Raw genomic sequence first — 20,471 nt, forward strand, 5'->3', positions numbered from 1 at the left:
TAACGTTGCTTTGTGATCAATCATCATGTGACACCTACAACGGGCATTCTGTCATAAAGAAACTGCGTACGTAACAAATGCAATTTTCTATCGAGTTTCCTACAGATCACAGTTTCTCCATATGTAAACAGTAAATAACTAGATTCATTATGTGCCTGCAAGAGGTGCAAAACTGTAGCTGCAGAAGTGGTTTACCAAAAACAACTGTAAACAAAGCATCCTTGCTCTCACAAATGCTAAAGTTGCTTAAAATTCAAAAAGACAACGAAACGTTTAATGGGTAGCTCGTACCTTCAAAGAAGCGTTCATATAAAAATATCCACAGCGCATTGTGATAAGAACATAATGAGTCATTTAATAGTTTACCTGCTATTCCAGTACTCAACGGACTTATCGATCGCCAACATTTCACTTTTTAATCACATTGTAGTTTTTTGAATGCACATTATACAGGCAAGTGTACTGTTTCCATACCTACACAAAGCTTTTCTCCATTTTACCAGCACACATACTACCAGCAAAGTCCTCTACTGTATTTCTTGTAATTTTTTCATGCTAAAAGCTGTATATGGAATAGATTATGTGCTTCTTTTGGTCATCATCACTCATGTGACAAAACCCATCATGGACAACGAGAGAAAAAAAAAAACTACCCTTCTGCGTTAATGTTTTTAAAGCATGGCAGACATGACATCAGTTGTGTTGCACTATGGCACACTACATGGGAAGAAACAGTTGGATGTTGTTTCCTGATGCACATTTGTCATTTATGAATCCCCACAACTCATAATTCTTCAAGCGAATTATACCAAAATCTGGAAACCGTTTTAAACTATTTAGGTTCCAAAAATCAATTCAAAAGCTAAAATAAATGCATAAATGTTAATTATTTCAAACTACTAAAAATGTTAAACTGTAGAGTTGCAGCACAGAGCAGAGATCAAGGTCCCAAAATGCAATTTTTTGAGCATAAACAAAACACACCCATGAAAACCATAAAAACTTTCTTTTTGTCAGTCAATTTCAGGCCCTGGAGTAACTAAAGTTGGCTAAAACTGCTATCGTTACACCGTTATGGAGTTCAGTTTATTTGTCGAACTGGCTCATTAAGTTCATAATATTGGACTATCACAGCAATGGTTACCGTTGACCTTTATATGAATCCTCCTGGTTCCAGCTAAACCATGCTTCTTTAATGTTCTACCAAAGAAAATGTCACTTACATATCAAGGATGGCCTGAGGTGAGTAAATTAACGGCGAAAGTAAATTTTACATGGGCTACCCCTTTAAATAAATAAGAATGGCATAAGTGGCACGTCGCCTTGTGGATTGATCCAAATTGCCGACCTCATATGCGCAGGCCAGCCCAGGGGCTCCGTAGCGCCCTACACCTTCCTCTAATCCTGCCTGGCACTGCCTGATAAGTGCAGACTATTTCCTGTGGTCCAAAGTGAACGCTTGCATATTCTTCGCTTCTGTTTCGCTGTTGTTTTGTAAGGTAAAACCGGAGGGATGGATTGTCCTAATGCTGCGGTGAGCCAAATAAAACAAAAGCAAATAAATATCCAATGACAAGGAAAGTAAATATAATTTGTGTAAGAGTTTCGTAACACGTTGGCCTTCTGTGACTTTTTTTTTTTAACTTCTAAGTAGCGAGTCGGTGAACAGATTTGTTAATCTTGTCAGGGCGGTATTTTAACAAATCAAGTTTGGCATAGTTGGAATTGGCTTTTTTAATCCCTCTCAAGGCTTGAGAATGCAGAACTGGCAGGCTGATTGATAATGATTGGCTGGATAGTGCTTAGACAATGTGTTAAAAAACCTGAGAAACTCTGTTGCTAATGCCAGTTTGACCATAGTTTCACAGGTTTAGTGCATTTTAAGTGTGCTGATTTGGAACTCCAAAAATTGTGTTTTTGTATGAAGTGCTATTCTGTATATAAATGTTCTTTTAGTTAATTTCATTCATAGTTAGGTCACATTTTACCCAAGTCTACACTTTATCTCAATCATTGATTGATTGATTGATTGATTGATTGATTGATTGATTGATTGATTCAAAGTATATACACTACACCTGACAAAAGTTGTGTCGCCTATCCAAGTTTTAGGAACAACAAATAATAACTTGACTTTTTGATCATTTGGTATCAGAAATGGCTTAAATGAAAGGCAAAGGCCTCTAGATTACACTTATTTTACCAAAATAAAAGATCACGTGCTTTGATTTTTAATTATTTAAATAGGACAGTAAGGTCTGACTTTGCTTAGACAAAAGTCTCGCTGCTTAACAGAAATAAAACATAGAATATATAGAATATAAAGTCATGGAGCAGTGGAAAAATAATTAAGTGTGTATGACTCCCATGAGCTTGGAGGACTGCATCCATACATCTCTGCAGTGATTCAATTAACTTATAAATTAAGTCATTTCGAATGGAAAAGCAACCGTTCTTGATGGACTCCCAGAGTGCATCAATATTCTTTGGATTCATCTTTAATGTCTCCTCCATGCTCAATAATGTTTATGTCTGGTGACTGGGCAGGCCAGTCCTGGAGTACCTTGATCTTCTTTGCTTTCAGTAACTTTGATGTAGAGGCTGAAGTATGAGAAGAAGTACTATGCTGCTGAAGAATTTACCCTCTCCATTGGTTTGTAATGTAATGGGCAGTACAAATGTCTTGATACCTCAGGCTGTTGATGTTTCCATCCACTCTTGCATGCCCCCATACTGAATGTAACCCCAAACCATGATTTTCCAATCTTGACTGATTTCTGTGAGAATCTTGGGTCTAAGCGGGTTCCAATAGATAAGAAATCAATGCCTATCTTTGAGACCATTACATTTAAGTAGTCTTTTATACACATCAAAGCCTACAAGATTGCCCAGTAAGAAAAAAAATGCATTTGTGGCTTTGCATAGCAGGGTTTTTTTTTTTTTTTTTTTTATTTGTGCTCTTTGCTTAACTGTCATAAATTCATGCAGCTCGGCTTTCTCAAGGCCTTTTCTCACACCATTTTACTTTTTTGTTTATTTGTTTAGTTTTATTATTTTTAATTTGCGTTTTTCAAGGTGTCTTGGACTTGATTTGCTTTTATTCACATGGTAAGCTGCAATAGCGTGTTTACACATACCAATACAAAACACAAGCTTCTCTGTGCCTACTGATGTTTCAGGCCTGTGAGAAAAAGGGTTGCGTTTTCCTGGCTGTAAGCCCTTCTCGCTCTCCTCTGTGAATAAAAGGAAGAGCTGAACCGCTTGTGTCGATTTAACATTGTCTCATGTTTATACCACTGATTCTTCTCTCACTGCCTCTCCTTTGCTCTCAGCACATGATCTTTTCTCACACACACACAAACACACAAAAAAAATAATTCAGCTATAGCATTGTATCTCTCTGTATCAATATATGTATCAATACATCACTTTGCCAACATCACATGCAAGATTCTCTTTTATATGTTTTCTGATTGATGTGGAAAGCCTTTGGTGCAAACACAACACAATATTTTGAATGTTTCACATGAAACTAACATTTACCAAACTAACAATACGTTTCATTTTAGCGATACCGTGTTTTACTTTGTGTTTTACTTACTTCTATCGTGATTGGTCGGATATTTTATGCCATAATGATTCATTTCTAAATCAATGTTAGAGTCAGTATTTGTCTTTGGGACCACCTAATTCATTTTGTTATATGCAGGTAAAGTCAGAATTATTATTATTTGAAGACTTTTATACCCCCCAACCCCCTACACTCTCTATGTTAATGGAGAGATTTTTTTCAACCTATTTCTAAACATAGTTTTTATGACTCATTTCAAATAACTGATTTATTTTATCTTTGCCATGATGAAAGTAGATACAATTTGTGTAGATATTTTCAATATACTAGTATTTAAAGTGACATTTAAAGGTGTAACTAGGTTAATTAGGCAAGTTAAGGTAATTAAGCAAATTGTTATATAACGACGGTTTGTTCTGCAGACAATCGGAAAAAAAAACTTGCTTAAGAGGGCTAATAATATTGACATTATTATAGTTAAAAAAAATACATTGCTTTTATTCAAGCCAAAATAAAACAAACAAGACTTTCTCCAGAAGAAAAAAAAAATGAAATACTGTGAAAAAGATCTTGCTCTGTCTTGCTCACATCATTTGACTTCAACTGTATGTATTATATATCTTTTGCTGCTTACATATTGTTTTAGCACAGTTTACACAGAAAAATGTCAAGGCATGCCAAACACCCGATTCAAATGTTATCACTTGATTAAATGTGTGACAGATATGGACCAGTAGGGGCCTTCTCAGTAGGCTCAGAAGGCTGTATTAATCCATTCACATGGTTAATCAGCTATAGTAATTGAGAAAACTCCAGATCTGTTTTTACATCACTGTAACGGTTGGGTTTGGGGTAGGGGTAGACGCTAATAAAATACAGTTAATGTGAAATTTAATAAATAATTATCGTGGTTAATCAGTTATACTAATAGAGAAGACTCCAGATCCAGATCTGTTTTTACATTACTGTGACGGTTGGGTTTAGGGTTGGGGTAGGGTTACAGGTTAATAAAATACAAGTAATGTGAAATTTAATAAATAAAAAATAATTCTTGTGGTTAATCAGCTATACTAATAGCGAAGACTCCAGATCTGTTTTTACATAACTGTGACGGGTTTAGGGTTGGGGTTGGGTTAAATGTTAATCAAACACAATTAATGGAAAATTGAATAAATATTATAAATAATTTTCGTTAACTTCCGTCTACAGCCATATGTGAAATCTGATTTAACATGTGGATGGATGATTACAGCCTTCTGAACCTACTAGTAGGCGATTGAGTGATAACATTCGAATTGGCTGTGCCAAAACTTCTCCCTTCCCTCAGATCCCAGAGAGATAGAAGTATTTTATCTTTACAATATCTTATTAGTTTATATGGGACTTTTGTGTGGCAAAACGTTATCGGTTGCGAAGGAACTGTTGATTAAAGCCCAAACATTGCATCAGATTCCTTTTTTATGTTTTCTGTCAGACATAAAAAGCCTTTGGCAAAAAAGCGCAACAGAGAATTTTTTGAATGTTTTATATTAAAAATTAAATATGCATGATGGTTAAGTGGAAGCGATTATTTACCAAAAATAATACATTTCATTTCAGTTATATTGGCTTTCTGTATCTGTGTGATGATTCTCAGGGAAGACAGGCCTGATATTTTGTATCGTAACAAGATTCATTGCTAAATCGAGGCTGGAAAGAGTCAAAGTTCACGTCTCGAGTACCACAGGCTACGCCAGCGACTCTGTATCTACCAGCAAAGAGAGTCATGTTTCTTGCTCCAAGGTTGCCATGGAAACTATACTGGCAAAACAGCACCAAATGAGTAATGTCCCCATATGCTTTTTGTGCTATTGAAGGAAAAAAAAAATATTTTAATTGCCCAGAATTAAGGAGAGAGGAGGGAGAAAGTGTGCTAGTTCTGCTCTCCATAAGCTCATTATTTATTTATTTCCATTTTATAATTTTTTTTCTTTCTCTCTCTCTCGATAAAGCCTCGCTTGATGAAAGACCATCTGTCATGTCTTAGCTGTCTTTTCCTTTTCAGTTTGCTTGACTTTTTGTTTTTTAATTCTGATTTCCTTCACTCATCGAGCGCCTGGACTGGTGATAATGAGACTGTCTTAATTAATAAGAACGCACCCACCTTACTTGTCGGCCCCCTCTATTAGGCAGGACGTGCATACACGGTGCCCCTGACCAAATTACAGTCATTTCATTTGCCCTCCTCCTCATCATCATCACTTATGTAAAAATACCCGCCCCGGGTGGAGGTGTTGGGACGGTGTGGGTGTCAGAATAGCTGCCGAGGGATAAAAACGAGAAAACAACACTGACAGGCAAATAAAAGCAGACAAAGGGCTTATGTGTATACGTTTGGTAAAGAAGGTGGTTCTATTTTAGAGGTTTATTTTGCTTGTGGGGGAGATTTATAATGCAGTTTAGCCACAAAAGTGCATTCTCTCATATTTTTTAGCTTTCACGCCCACCTGCATGCAAACACACACACAAAGCGCACCATTTTTTGGGGGAAGCCAGAGTATTTTCACACGGGGTGGATGGGTGGGACTGCGGCCGAAGCAAGTGATTCTGAGGCGGCTGATGAATGGTGCCACTGATGGGTCATTTGTCCCGGTGATAGAGTTAGCCACTGCCCTTTGGGAGGAAGAATAAAATAAAGAAAGCCAGAGAAGAGCGTGACGGATCGGCCAACGGTAACAGAATAAGTGGCTGCCTCACACATGGCTACCGGATCCGACCTTCCTCTAATTGGACATTCTCGGGGAGCAAGAGGGCAAGAGAGTATGTCTCGCTGAACACGGAGACAGGGCTGGACACGGTGACAGAGGAAAAAAAGCATTGGGTTTACACAGGGAGGGATGCACATCAAAGATTACACATAGAAGGGATTAGGCTTTTCTGAACTGTGCTTATGGATGTAAAAAAAGCCTAATGCTAAAAGGAGGCATTTAATGCTGAAAGATCTTGAATTAGTGTGTTAATTTACAGGTGTTAAAGTGTTTGGTCTGTGGGTTGCCTTGCAGTTTGGACGGTGCTTGTAGGGTTGTGTTATTTTTGTCTTATATTAGAGGTGACATGAAGTTGTGTTTTTTTTTTTTTTTTTTAACTGTTGTCTTTCACATTTAGAACATGTATTTTTTTGAAAATATTGTTTCTCTCTGTTTTCTGGCCTTGTTTCAATTTAATTTGGGTTTTTTTAAGACTGTCAGGAAACCTTTATAATCATGACATGACATGTCATATTATGAATGAGATTTTATGCTCTCGACAAATGTCTTCATTTGCTTTGTTATTTGCAGTAATTTTTAAGACAAAGATGATGATTTTTCAGATTTTATTGTCTTAACTTTTCTAGGACAACATAACTTGCCATAAATCTGTCATAAACATGATTGTAATAAGGCCATTACAATTGTGTTATTATCTTTATAACATAAATGAATATATATTAAATATATATTCATTTATATATAAATATATATTCATATATATATTTAATTATTGAATTAGGATTAAAACGTCATTAAATATTAATGATGTCTTTATAAAATGATTTGACCAGGTATTTAGACATTTTCCAATTAAAAAAAAGTGATCAGATTAATGTACATGACACAATTATAATGGACTCATGACGACAGATTTATGACAAATTATAACATTTTGGTAATGTCATGCTGTCAACAAAACACCTCAAACAATATTATATTTGCATTCAAATTTAATTGACATAACATATAACTAAGATATGTTTTTTTTTCTTTTACTAACCCTATTCATAACCTTTTTCTTTATAAATGTGTAAATATGTAAAAAATCCTGCTGCTTACATACAGTATTTTTGTAGCACAGTTTATGCCTAATGCAATGTCATAGATTTTAGCCATTAATATTTTTAAATTGAAAGTAAAAAAGATCACAAATGTGAAGACATGTTAGCACTTCTCTGACGCCCAAAAACCCCCTACATCACAAATGATTAAGATTATTTATCATATGTACAATTGTCACAATCACCCGCAATCTGACCTTCATAGATTGTTGGAGAACATTCATATTTACAAGGACTACAATCCTATCTCAATATGAACTACAAGTCCTGTCATGCAACAAACACACACACCTGCTCCAAGTCTCCATTGTCTAGACTCACACAGCTGATGCTGCTCATAGACTGATTACACTACACATATGGCTCACTTTGAGACTCTCATTGCTCAGTCTGGTCCTTCCGTCTGTGATCTCTGCTTTGTTTTCTCATTTTGATACCTTGTCACCTTTATTTATCGTTTGCCTGTTAAATGACAACAACTTTGGATTTGCCTGCATACACCCGTTTGCCCAGGTTGTGGCTGTTGCTTGCCTGACCTTTCTAATAAACCTGACTTTGGATCCATACGTCTGTTGTCAGCGTCTCCCTTGTGACAACAATATTCTACTAGTGTATATGGGACTTAACAGTAAACAGCTCTGTTGTGTGGCAAAAAATAAAATGTCAGTATAGCTTTCCTCTTGAGAAGAAACTATTGAATAAATCCCCAAAATTCCATCCAAATATTTTTTAAAAGCATCGGCCAGTGTTTGTCCTTGGTTTATCACTGTCAGTTTTTGCATATTTTGGCAAGTCTTTTATTCTTGACCATACTTTTATCTAAGCCAATCTGAGTTTGTTCCCCTGGTAACAAGCCAACCAGGATTCTACACCATTTGGCTCCGCCTTTTAGAGTTAACCACGCCCTAAACTTTCACTATTGGTTGAGCTTTAAGATGATTGACTTATGCACACCCCTCTCAATGTTTTAATGCTACGGAGGAAGTTCAGGGTTGCTGTATTTATCATAGTGGACAATAAACTTGGTTAAGATAAATATTATCCTACATCAACCTTAAGTTAAATTACATAGCACTTATTTCCTGGCTATTGCGTTGGTGCCATTATTACAGTGTTTTCACTGTTTGCCCTTTTTTTCTGTGAATCACAGATGTATCTCAGCTAATAAATTAAGCTTTCATCATGTTAATGATTTGTAGGGTCAACCTGTAATGTGGGTCAAAAGTGAACAAAACTGCTTTGAGTTTGTTTCTAATCACAGATCATCACCCCAACATACTAAACTAAATCACTGGTAAGTTGTCAAAGTTCAGTATGTTTTTAATTGAAGCTATATAGTTAGTAGAGATATGCATTTAATTCATTTCAGTTGTACCCACAGTGTTTGTGTAGACACAGCAGCAGAATACAGATGTCTACCTGGTTTAAGAGTGATAAATATGTTAAAAGATAATGTCATTATATAGTTAAATTAAGTGAGCTTCAAAAACTGTATTTGGGAGTGACTTAGTCGCTGAATCTAAGTTTTGAATACATATTTTATTTTGTATTATTTAGTTTGGGCGTTGCAGTGGCGCAGTAGGTAATGCTGTCGCCTCACAGCAAAAAGGTCACTAGTTCAAGCCTCGGCCGGGTCAGTTGGCATTTCTGTGAGGAGTTTGCTCCTTGTGTTTGTGTGGGTTTCCTCCAAGTGCTTTGGTTTCCTCCACAAATCCAAAGATATGCGTTAATGATGAATTGGGTAGGCTAAATTGTCTGTAGTGTATGTGTGTGAATAAAAGTGTATAGGTGGTTCTCACTGATGGGTTACAGCTGGAAGGGCATCCTTTGCGTAAAACATATGCTGGATAAGTTGGCGATTTATTGCAGTGTGGTGACCCCTGATTAATAAAGGGGCTAAGCCGAAAAGAAAATGAATGAATTATTTTATTTTATTAATATGTATATTTTTGATGATTTCAAAAATATAATATTCATTGATATATTTAATGTTGGTTTAGTAAATTTTATTATATTTTATGTTATTAAAAAAAATAACAAAATGATCATTTCACTTCAACTTTGCATTCTCAAATATTCAGATCTGTCCTGAAGTTGTTGAGTGAACAGGAAAATTCAGGAGTCACTCCAGTTAGTGAATAATATTCATCAGTTCCAAGCATTGTGTGAATATTACTATCATATGACATCCTCTGCATCTACTGTATTTCTTTTCTCTCTTTCTCTGCAAACATTTTCCAAGACACTCTTCCTGTGACTTTCCCTCTCTCCACCCGGGCAGAAGTGGGAGGGGGGCGTTATCCAGGCTGGCAGCCCACAGCACCCTTTTTGAAGCTGCTCTGAAGAGCATGGTCTAGGTAATCTCTGCTCGGCTGAAAGCCGTTTACAGAGAGAAGGAGACAGAGGAAGAGGTTATACTGGGGAGAGAAGATGCAATGGAGAGTGACGGAGAGAGAGAGAGAATGAAAGAAAGAAAGAGAGGCAGGGGATATGAAAGAAGAGCGAGAACAGAGCCCAGGCTGAGGATGATAAGGCCGGGGGGATTTCGTTGCTGTTTTGGGGTCAGATTAGGAATGGGGTCTTGCTTTTGTCACTTGAGGAGAGAAGGAGACACACATACACACACATGCACACACATCAGAGAAGAAGATAGAACCTTGTTGCATTGTGGTCTCCTGAAATGAGGAGGAAAAGAAGTCCAATGGAAATTCAGGTTCCGGTTTTATTTGATGTATACAGAGATTTCATGGCATATGGATTCACCGGTACACAACAAGTATTACAGTGTTTTATTTCGGGTTTTTTTTATGCTGTTATGGATTAGTATTTTCTTAGGCAAACTGTTGCTGGCACAGCAGAAAAGCTCCATTCATTTTCTCTTAGAAACGAGCAATAACTTCTAAACATTAACAACAGACCTGATGTGAGCTCTGGGGTTGTTCATTGACTTTTAACTGCTTTGTTAAAATAATCTTAATTAATCTTAATTAATAAGCTAAATTGTGCAGATCTATGATGCTGTATATGGTATTTAAATGTGTATAAATTTGTATATTCACATTTTTCAATATGATTTTGTAGGTGCGACCAACAATTTTAATTTATTATTATTATTATTATTTTAAGTTGGTGGTTCATTCCGCTGTGGCGACCCCAGATTAATAAAGGGACTAAGCCGACAAGAAAATGAATGAATGAATGTATTATTATTTTCTATCTATTTTTTATTTGTTTTTAAATCATTTCATTTGCAGTGCTTCATGAGTTGGATATGCAGATTTTTCTCCATGCTTTTTCTTTGAATATGCATAGACTTTGTTTAAGATAAGCTTGTAATGTTCTGATGCTCCTCATAATGACCAATTTGTTTTGGCTCATGTCTTAAAAGGCTTTCACAAAGACTTTTGAAGAATTGTTTTAGGAAACCAAAGCTGCTGAAAAAAGTGAACAGGCACTAATGCACTCTATTATTTACACCTTCTGAAACTATTAGTCAATAACTTTCCATAAACACTCCACCAAAGTAGGTAAATAAATTCATCTTGAAATCAGCTTACTCATTGGTCATTGTTGTACATTTGATTTGATGTGCTTGGGACTGTAAGTGGTCATGTATAAGTGGGTGATTTGTCAACTTTGTGATTAGTCATATTAACCAGATTATTCCATTGATAGTGTTGAGTTTTTGTAAACATGAGTTCTGTTGAACGCATTATTAGTAATAGTGATATGAAAACATTGGCTTTTCTTAAGTGCAAGTTCTTTTTTCATAACTTTATTTTCCTCTTTTATGGGTTTATAGTAGACATGAAAAATCTGCCTTCAAACCTAGCCACTGATGTCATATGCTTTCAGTGTTTTTATTGTTGGTTGAGCCAAGAAAAATATGTCATTTTATACAGCGCAAAATCTACTCTAAACAAAATCTACTTTAAAACACTGATTGTAGCCTTAAGTTTCCTGATGGGAACATATTTGTCTACTTTTTCAACTACAAATAATTCCCAGCAACTAAGGCAAGGCCTGTATTAGTAATAAAGTTTCAGTATTGGTGTGTTCTTGCTATTTCAAGTTATGTGCTTCAAAGTACACACACACACAATTTATTATAGAACTGCTTGCATTCACATATGTATTAATACTTTTACTCTATTATTATTAATATTTTATATTGCATTTAGTTGGTTGGTTAGTAGCAGCACTGTCTCTACAGATAAAACACCTCGAAAAAAGAATGGAACCAGTATGAAAGAGTGGACAACAGTAGAGACAGAAAAGTGTTGTTGCTTTATAAAGGCAGTTCAGAGATATAGTGCTTTAATTGAACTGTCAAAACCCACATACTCACATATTCAAGACAAACACTGCCCTGTTAATATGAGATTGAGGGAATATTTAACACAAAAATAATACATCTTTGCTGTTCTAAACATGAATATGTATACGTACAGTATGTGTGTGTACATCTGACTACTCCAAACACAGTGAAATGTCCAGCATCCTGAAACAATCAATACATCGGTTTTCCTGGATGTTACAACATTGTGTATGAGGTTGAGATTTTAATTCCCAATGAAATTGGATACCCTTTAAAACGAGGGAATGTGTTGGTTTGTGTGTGTGTGTGTGTGTGTGTGTGTGTGTGTGTGTGTGTGTGTGTTTAAGCACTAACTCAATATAAAAGGTTTTTAATGTGAGATACATATTTATATCTTTATTCAATTATTCATTCATTTTTTCAACCTGCTATTTCAACCTTTTCAGGTTAGTCCCTTTATTCATCAGGGATCACCACAGCGGAATGAACCGCCAACTTATCCAGCAAATGTTTAACACAGCGGATGCCCTTTCAGCTGCACCCCAGTTCTGGGAAACACCCATACACACTCATTCACAGACATACAGCCAATTTAGCTTGATCAATTCACCCATAGCACATGTCTTTGGACTGTGGGGGAAACCGGAGCACCCGGAGGAAACCCACTCAAACACAGAGAGAACATGCAAACCCCACACAGAAATGCCAACTGACCCAGCCAGGGCTTGAACCAACAACCTTCTTGCTGTGTGGTGATCTTGCTACCCACTGTATCACTGTGATGCCTATCTTTAAAATAGATGTGGTAATTCTGTGTAAATTAATTCCTTTGCATTAGATTTGCAAAAAAATAAATAAATTATATATATATATATATATATATATATATATATATATATATATATATATATATATATGTGTGTGTGTGTGTGTGTGTGTGTGTGTGTGTGTGATTTCAGGCTTGACTGTACATCTATATTTATCCTGAAATCCTAAAACAACATTCCAATCCGTTTTGAGGAACAGGTTTACAGTTTAGATTAAGTTTAGACTTACAGTTTATGTACATTATCATCTATTATTGTTATACGACTATTGACCTCCTCTGATTTTGGGTAAAATTTACAGTTAAGGTTGGCGAAAATAAATGATGTTCGAGGTTCATCTTAGATGTTAATCCAGGGTTGTATCTTACTTGGCAAAATCACACCCGGCAAATACAGTATATACAACAACAACCACATCAGTAAAGAATTGTTGATTTAATTTAAATCCGAAATCAAGCAAAAAGTGCTGTTTCGATGTTCTTTGGAAACACTTTTTTGAGTGCCTAAGACTTATGCTTTTTTGTGGTTCATATAATGTTCAACCTCGTACATTTGACATATAATTGGAAACTGCAATGAAGGTGAAAAAAATCTATAGGTTTTAAAATTAGCAATGACAATGTTGTCCTGTTTATCACATAATCATTTATAAGGCATAAGTCCTCAATTAAGTACTTCTACTGTGCTTTTGCCAGCAAAGAGGTATTTTTAAATATGAAGTTTCTTTGAAAAGTTTTTATATTGTGTTCCACAAGCAATACATAACAACATAAGGCTTTCAAAAGAGTGAGTAAATAATGCCACAATTTACATTTCTGTGTAAATCATTTCATTATCGCGCCCCAAAAATCATTAAATCTGCAAAAAAAAGCATGTTGTATTGCCATGCAAAGCGCAATAAAGCTCATTATTTGCTTGCCGCTATTGCTCTAGTAAACAATCAAACTCCGACTGCAAGGTTAAATAAGGTATCTGGTTCACCCAGTCACATGACTGACTAACAGTAAGAAAACTCTCCCAAACGTGTGTGGAACTTTTAAAAGTACAGCATCTTCCCACGTGTCCTTTATTCTCATCACATGTTCCCCTCCCTCCGCTGCCTTCCAATTTCTCTCCTACCGTTCGGCTTCATCCTCGTTCTCCTCCGTGTTTCAGTTTTCTTTTCTTGTGTTTTTCTGTGTGTGCCGGCTCTTCGTCACCCCTCCCTTCTCTTAACTGTGCTTTCACAGCTGACTGTTCTCTCTCTTTCTCTCTCTCTCTCTCTTTCTCTCGCTCGTGCAGGTTCATCGGACAGAGTGACTTGCCACGCTCCGACTGCCCCCTTCTCCCCACAGTGAGTATTGTCATGCTAATTTTACTGATCGACACCGTGTAGAGAATTTCCGTGGTCGTGGTTTGCTTTTTCCGCGTTCTGCGCTTATCTGTTTTGGAGGAGGACAGTCGAATGTGTGATGCATGAGAGGAAAGAAAGGGAAAAATGGAGATAGAAATTGCCGAATTTATGTGTGATTGTCAGAGTTTAGAGAGTTGAGGTCTGCGTGATTGACACATCTTTGGACCAGGGCTGTAAAAGTTGTGCTGTGTGTGTTTGAAAGCGTTGAGTGTGGATGAAAAGCTGTTGAATATGAAGCTAATTTCATACACGGTAAATAAAAAAAGGCATGAATCTTTTTATGTAAGTTGACGTGGACATTAACGCCGTTCCGCCATCTGCGTGAGTGTAAACACAGTATTACGTGGTGAATATTGAGTATATGCAGGTGGAAAGTGTTTTATAGTTTCTTATTTCTTCTCAGACAATTTTTGTCAGTGCTGCATGAATTTAATATTCCTCTGACCTTAAAACGCTTCAGCTCATTTGAATTATATCCGTCAATTTACGTAGGAAAAGTCCAAGATTCTATTACAGAGCAAAGCTGGAGGCCGTTCACATTTAGACACATGCTGCTGCTGCTTTCTTTTTTTTCTTTCTTTTTGAAATTTTTACATACCTTAATATTTTGATAATTTATTATACCTTGAAATTACAAATCCTGCCCCATGACAAAATGCCTTTATCTGCTAACTGGCAATTTAGGAGAGCACTTTTTAGACAAGGCCTGCAGGTGATAAACACACAGGGTGGCGAATTAATGGCAGCCGGGCTTAATTCAGTGACACAAGCTAAAAAGCAAAGGAAACAGTGTTTCTGTTTGGTGTAAATATGCATGGATAAATGAGGGCAGATTCTTCAGGCTTTTTATTTTTCTTATAAGGTTGTCTTTGTAACATTATAAATTGAATTAATTAAAGCAAGGAAAACTTTGCAGAACATTTGTTTGACTGGTTCGCTGGTTAAGATAATGCATTGGGTATCATGGACTAATGCTGAACAACCCACATGTGACTCAGATCTGTTTTTGTCATAACAGTGTGAACAGCCCAAACCACATGGAATCTGATCTTTTTAATTCCGATTTGTGCCACTTTCATATGTGGTATTAAATCTGATACAGATCTGGTGTTTTGCAATCCGAGTGTGAACGGTTATGCAGAAAATCATGTGACTTTCACATTATTATTGATTGACACGTCATTATTCTCTGCTGGTTTGTGCTGCAAACATCCTCGAGTTCTCAGCAGCGTAGCAGAATAGTACACAGGGCAAATACTTTACCAAAAGTTAAGGTTGTTCATTTTTTTAAATGACTGGCTGCTCATTAACCCTTAAAGAGTTCACTACACACCGATGGTCAGAGAGACGTGCGCTTGTCATAAATGACAAATTATCAGTGTTTTCGATCACAAAACACTTTATTTCAGATTTCAAACATTAAAATGAACATTAGCACTTGGAAAACAACTATTTACAGGTCATAAAAAACACAGTGGTTGTCTTTGAAAACTGCATTAATTATATTAAAATTAACATAATTTGACAAAGTGCTTTATTCACTTCATACAAGATACACATTGTGTGCATAATTAGACATTTTGTGCTGTGCGTAGTTGTACTATTAAGCATGCGGGTTAGTTTAGTATCTGTTCACATTGGAAATCTGATTTTGGCCACATTTATAACAACAGTGTGAACGGCAATGAGAACAAATCTGATTTCAGCACTAAGCCTTGCAGTGTAAACATATCCTTACTTATTATCATCATCATAGGCATCTATTAATCTAGGCTAATGTTCATTAATAAACATACTACTGTTCATAAAAGGTTTTGAAATGGGAAATCAAGCCCTGAAAATTAACAAACAAATGTCTCACAAATTTAAGATCATAGGATGAAAATCCCCATGGATAATTAAACCGAACTATTGGATGTTGCAATTAAAGTGAATTGTAAAAAAAAAAAAAAAAAAAAAAAAAAGAAGCGTGTTGTGCGCATTAAATAAAATTTTTGTTTGTTTGTTTATTTATTTGCTTGTTTGCTTGTTTGTTACTCTTTAAGGCAAGGATACTTCATTGACATTGAATACAATACAACTTATTTCTTTATTTCTTTATTTTATTTCTTTATTCATATTTATTCAAGTCATAACAGTTCTAAAGTCTTGTTATAACCCCAAGTAACACTAAAATCTTTTCAGATGAGTATTTTTATGAGTACCTTTAATAGATTACAGACATGTGGTCTGATTTATAACATTTGCTTAGAAACCTTTATTTCATTAGAAAGTCGATAGTTAAGTTAAATATGTTTACATTGAAAAAACTAAAGATTCATTAAATTTACTATTTTTTTCTTAAGTTAAGTGGTTGCAAACAATTTATATGCGTTGAAATTAAACAATCTAATTAACTTTAGTAATGCTTAACTTAATTAGTTTGTTATTCAGCCTATATAAATGATTTGGAACCACTTACATACCGTAAAAATGTAGTGAATCCAATGCTTTTTTTCAGTGTACTTTTCCTATATTTTTCCATCAAGTTAGTTTTTTATAGATCACAACTTTTTGCATGGGAACATTTCACCCCATTTCCACCCCCATGTTTTGTGTGTTAGCCATGTTTATAAATGAGACCCTTGAGCCTTCTGAGCCAATCACATTCCATTAAGCATGTGAATGTAGTAGCCAATCAGAGGCATTCAGGTTAATCAGTACTGAAAGTGCCATAGTTTTGTTGAATGCAGTAATTCTCTCCTCATAAACAGCACATTTCAGAAAGTGTAAGTTGCTTTATTTCACATATTCAGTTTTTATAATAGGAGTTTTTTGCATAACATCTCCAAGAGCAGTTCCGTTCTGAACACCTGCATGGTTCTAGAGACTGCAACCTTTAAATATACATCACAATTGGGTTCAACTAATAAAATATTGGACTTTTTAATTGACACTTTATTCTATCCTACTAGTCTGTCTTATGAATGTAGAACAAAAAATTATGTTAAAATTAATTCTAAAAGGCAAACATTGTCCCTTAATAGAAAATGTCATTTCTGACTGTGGTTCATAAGACACGTCCTTAACAAATTCATAACTGAGATGTTAAACATGCATTAGTACAGATATATATATAGAAATTACAGCTAATCCACTATGATACATATATATGGTATCGCATTAAAGATTACATAGAGAACCTAAAGTGTTACCTATTTGCTAAACAGAAATTGAGCTGTTCCAGAAGATACATTATTATGCCTAACATCACAAAAGAAAGTTTCACTGGAAGTGCTGAGTAAGGATAAGACTATCTAACCTCGAGCAGACTGTTGTTATGTCTTAAAAAAGGAAAGTGTCTTGTATCATAAAAAGAAAAAGGAAAAAAAAAACTCCAAATAGTGCTATTGATTCGATTCATACAATAAAAGAAACAAAGATATATGTGCGAGGCTTATAATTTATCTCTTGCTTTTCTCTGCAGTCTGAGCGCATGGCATAGCTTGCCAATGTCAGCAAACCTAACATTACTTTCTCCTCAACAAATTTGTTAGTCATTGCTCAGAGCCTGGTTCTTGCGCATGACTTGGATGGCCATTGAGATGTGGTGAATTGAAGGGGAAGGAACACACTCTGGCCCAAACCTCAGGCCTGATGACACAGAGCGAGGAAGAGCACTGGAAAGGTGAAATTCTCCTCGAGAGGTGCAGGGCTTTCAAGGTGAATTTGGATGAGAGATGTTTCACTGGTTAATCTGTACAGACAAAAGATTGTTTCCGGAGGCGATTCTTCGCTAAAAGATCCCCAAGGCTCGGCGATAGCATTGCAGAGGTTTAATCGTGATACAAACCAGTAACCTACTCTGGTCATGTATTTTGCCTCAAGCTTTTTTGAGTACAGTGGAATCAGACAAAATGCATCCCAGCTTTTCGTGTGGAAAAAGCACACAGAAGCCTAGCTAGTATCATGTGCTCGAATTTCTGTTTTTATCTCTGAGGGTCTTTTTTTCTGTTATTGTCAAATGAACCAGATGTATAGTTTGTTTTTTGTGGCATGTTGATGTCTTCAAATTAAATGATTTTTTTTTTCAGCACACACTTTGTTTTCCACTCAAAATCTTGTAAGGAGTTCAAACTTGATGTATACTGTAGATGTGGTATGAGCTCTGTTACCTTGAATTTATTGCTTTAAATTTAATACCTACTAGTCATGTCACATAATGATTGACAGGTCACTGAACCAATGATTGCGCAAAAAGACCAATGAAACAAAAACGTATTCAATAAAGGAATAAATGTCACCATATTTTAAAAGATCATGAACCCATTGGCTAAATTCTCCATCAGTCAACTAGAAAGTAAGTTACTGGCTAAAAGGGACTGACTGACAAAACACTCAACTGCTTTGTTTAGATTTTATTAACTATAACTTTGACTTTTTAATCAGTTTGTAGTCTCAATTTATTTGTAACACTGTAAGCTATTACATCGTCTTGTTTTTAAGTACAAAAAACCACCGTTTTCGCATTTAAGTAACATAGTAAACAATGTAAACAACTGATCTCTGGCAGCAACAGTGACATAAACAAACAAATAACTGTTCGCTATTGTGTTGGTGGACTAAGTGGGCCCTGTCATACACCCGGCGCAAGGCGTGACGCAGTTGTTGTTTGCTAGTTTCAGCTTGGCGCAAGAGTCTTTTTGACTTTTTGCAGCACGCTGTTTTAATAGCAAATGCATTTGTGCTCGTATGTGCACCCATAGGCGTTCTGGTCTATAAAAGGAGGCGTGTTGAGGCGCATTGCTGGCACGTTGCTGTTTTGAGGAACTTAAATAGACTGTACAATAGATCAAATCAAAGCTGGTCTATTGTCCAGGGCAGAGCGCGTTAGTTGTGCACCTTCCTCACACATTGCTTCATACAAACAGGGTATACAGCAATACGCAACTATCTTTACAAATGAAAAAGAATTAAAGGATTAAAATATTACAAAAAATATTATTTTTAGCCTACATAAAAAAACATATTTTCATGCCTTCTTCATCTCTGGGGGCTTTTTCAGTTTATTCATAACAATTTGATTTTGTATAATGTTATTATTATTAGCAATATTATTTATTATATCCATATTTACTTTTTTTATCAAAAACAAGCTTAGATTTGTCCATCTATCAGGTTTTAGACCATATGGGGCACAGCATGTGTATTTAGTTTTTTGAACACACTTTGTTATTATTATTCATTTATTCGTTTGCTGGAAATTAGAACTGAATTTATAAATTGTTTTGAAACAAATATTTGCGATTAACAAACTAAATCAATTATGTATCGGCTTATAGATCTCTGTACGTACAACACGTTTCCCTATCCAAGAGAGTGAAAGTAAATAAGGAGGAGGCTCATCTCTCATTCTCGCGCTGTAGATGCTCTGTTTAAGTGTACAGTTTTCCACTTACAAAGTCCGCCATGTAAATAGCAAATACGGTATGACGCAGCACAACTGGCTCTATTGACCTTATTCTCCGCAGACGAGTGGGCGCTGCCATTTGAATCTTTTTGGCACGAGACTTCCGGTCTCATTCACTTCCATTCATTTTTAGACATTAAAAACTGCTCGTTTCGCTGTTTGATGTTGCAAACTGATATTTCCTTGTTATATTATTCTACTTGGTCTGTATAGTCATGCAAACATTTGTTTGTAGTAGCAAGACCGTTTTTTGCCGTTTATTATTCCTTGTCATTTCTCCCATAGGCGACTGAAACGGAAGTTCTAAGACAATCGCGAAAACAGGCGCACTTCCGCATTGTAGAATAAGGTCAATAAGGGAATGGGAGATGAGACTCTGATTAGTTTATTCTCAAAACACACACATAACTCATTAGAAGAATAAGCTCAACCCTGTAAGACCATGCGCTACGGTGCAAAGTGGATTTTTCCGTCCTTAAAATAGCAAAAGTGGATTCTGACATGCCCTTATTGCTTTTGTGCTCTGCGCTTTGCACTTTGCGCCTGGATCGTCAAAATCGAGCCCAATGTGTTAGATGGGATGTTGTTCTGAGGATTCTTAGTTTTCAGAATAAACCGTGATGTACAGCAATTAATCTTCTTATCAAGATGATATTTACGCCATACTTAATAAGTGTGTACTGTACAACTTAGACAAATTTAGCAAATATGTTATTTCTAAGCTTTCCATTGTAGAACAAACTAGCTACAATGGCTACTTGAGGGTTGTAGCTTTACACTGATGTAAAGTTTGTCAAGATTACTCTTGTTCTTTTTGATGTAATTTATTTGTAAACACTGAATTGTTAAAAAAAAAAAAAAACAGTGAACAGTGCGTCCAAGGTCTGGAACAAGTAAGCCTTTAGTGACTGATGGATTGCATTGTTTCATTGTATTTTACTGTATTACAATTTCAGTACAATTAAGGTAACTGTAAGAATTGCTATTATGAAAATAACTTCCAGCTTTAATAGAAAATAATGTCTCACCCTAGTTTATAATACATCAAGAAATTAATTTACAA

The 20,471-nt window shown here is 35.7% G+C and overlaps 1 protein-coding gene across 28 annotated transcripts in view; it reads left to right on the plus strand.

Moving 5' to 3' along the window:
* The window catches only part of rbfox3a (RNA binding fox-1 homolog 3a), an 829,029-nt gene that overhangs the window by 285,204 nt on the left and 523,354 nt on the right, over window positions 1-20,471 (plus strand). For all 28 annotated transcript variants that reach the window (XM_073918641.1, XM_068224793.2, XM_073918645.1 and 25 more), the window contains one exon: window positions 13,848-13,899. Coding sequence is in view for 2 of the 28 variants with exons in the window: in XM_073918614.1 (XP_073774715.1) it covers window positions 13,848-13,899 (52 nt within the window). In the remaining 26 variants the exon portion in view is untranslated. The remainder of the gene's footprint in view (window positions 1-13,847; window positions 13,900-20,471) is intronic.

Source organism: Danio rerio, chromosome 12, assembly GCF_049306965.1.
Source record: "Danio rerio strain Tuebingen ecotype United States chromosome 12, GRCz12tu, whole genome shotgun sequence".
NCBI classification, from domain to species: domain Eukaryota; kingdom Metazoa; phylum Chordata; class Actinopteri; order Cypriniformes; family Danionidae; genus Danio; species Danio rerio.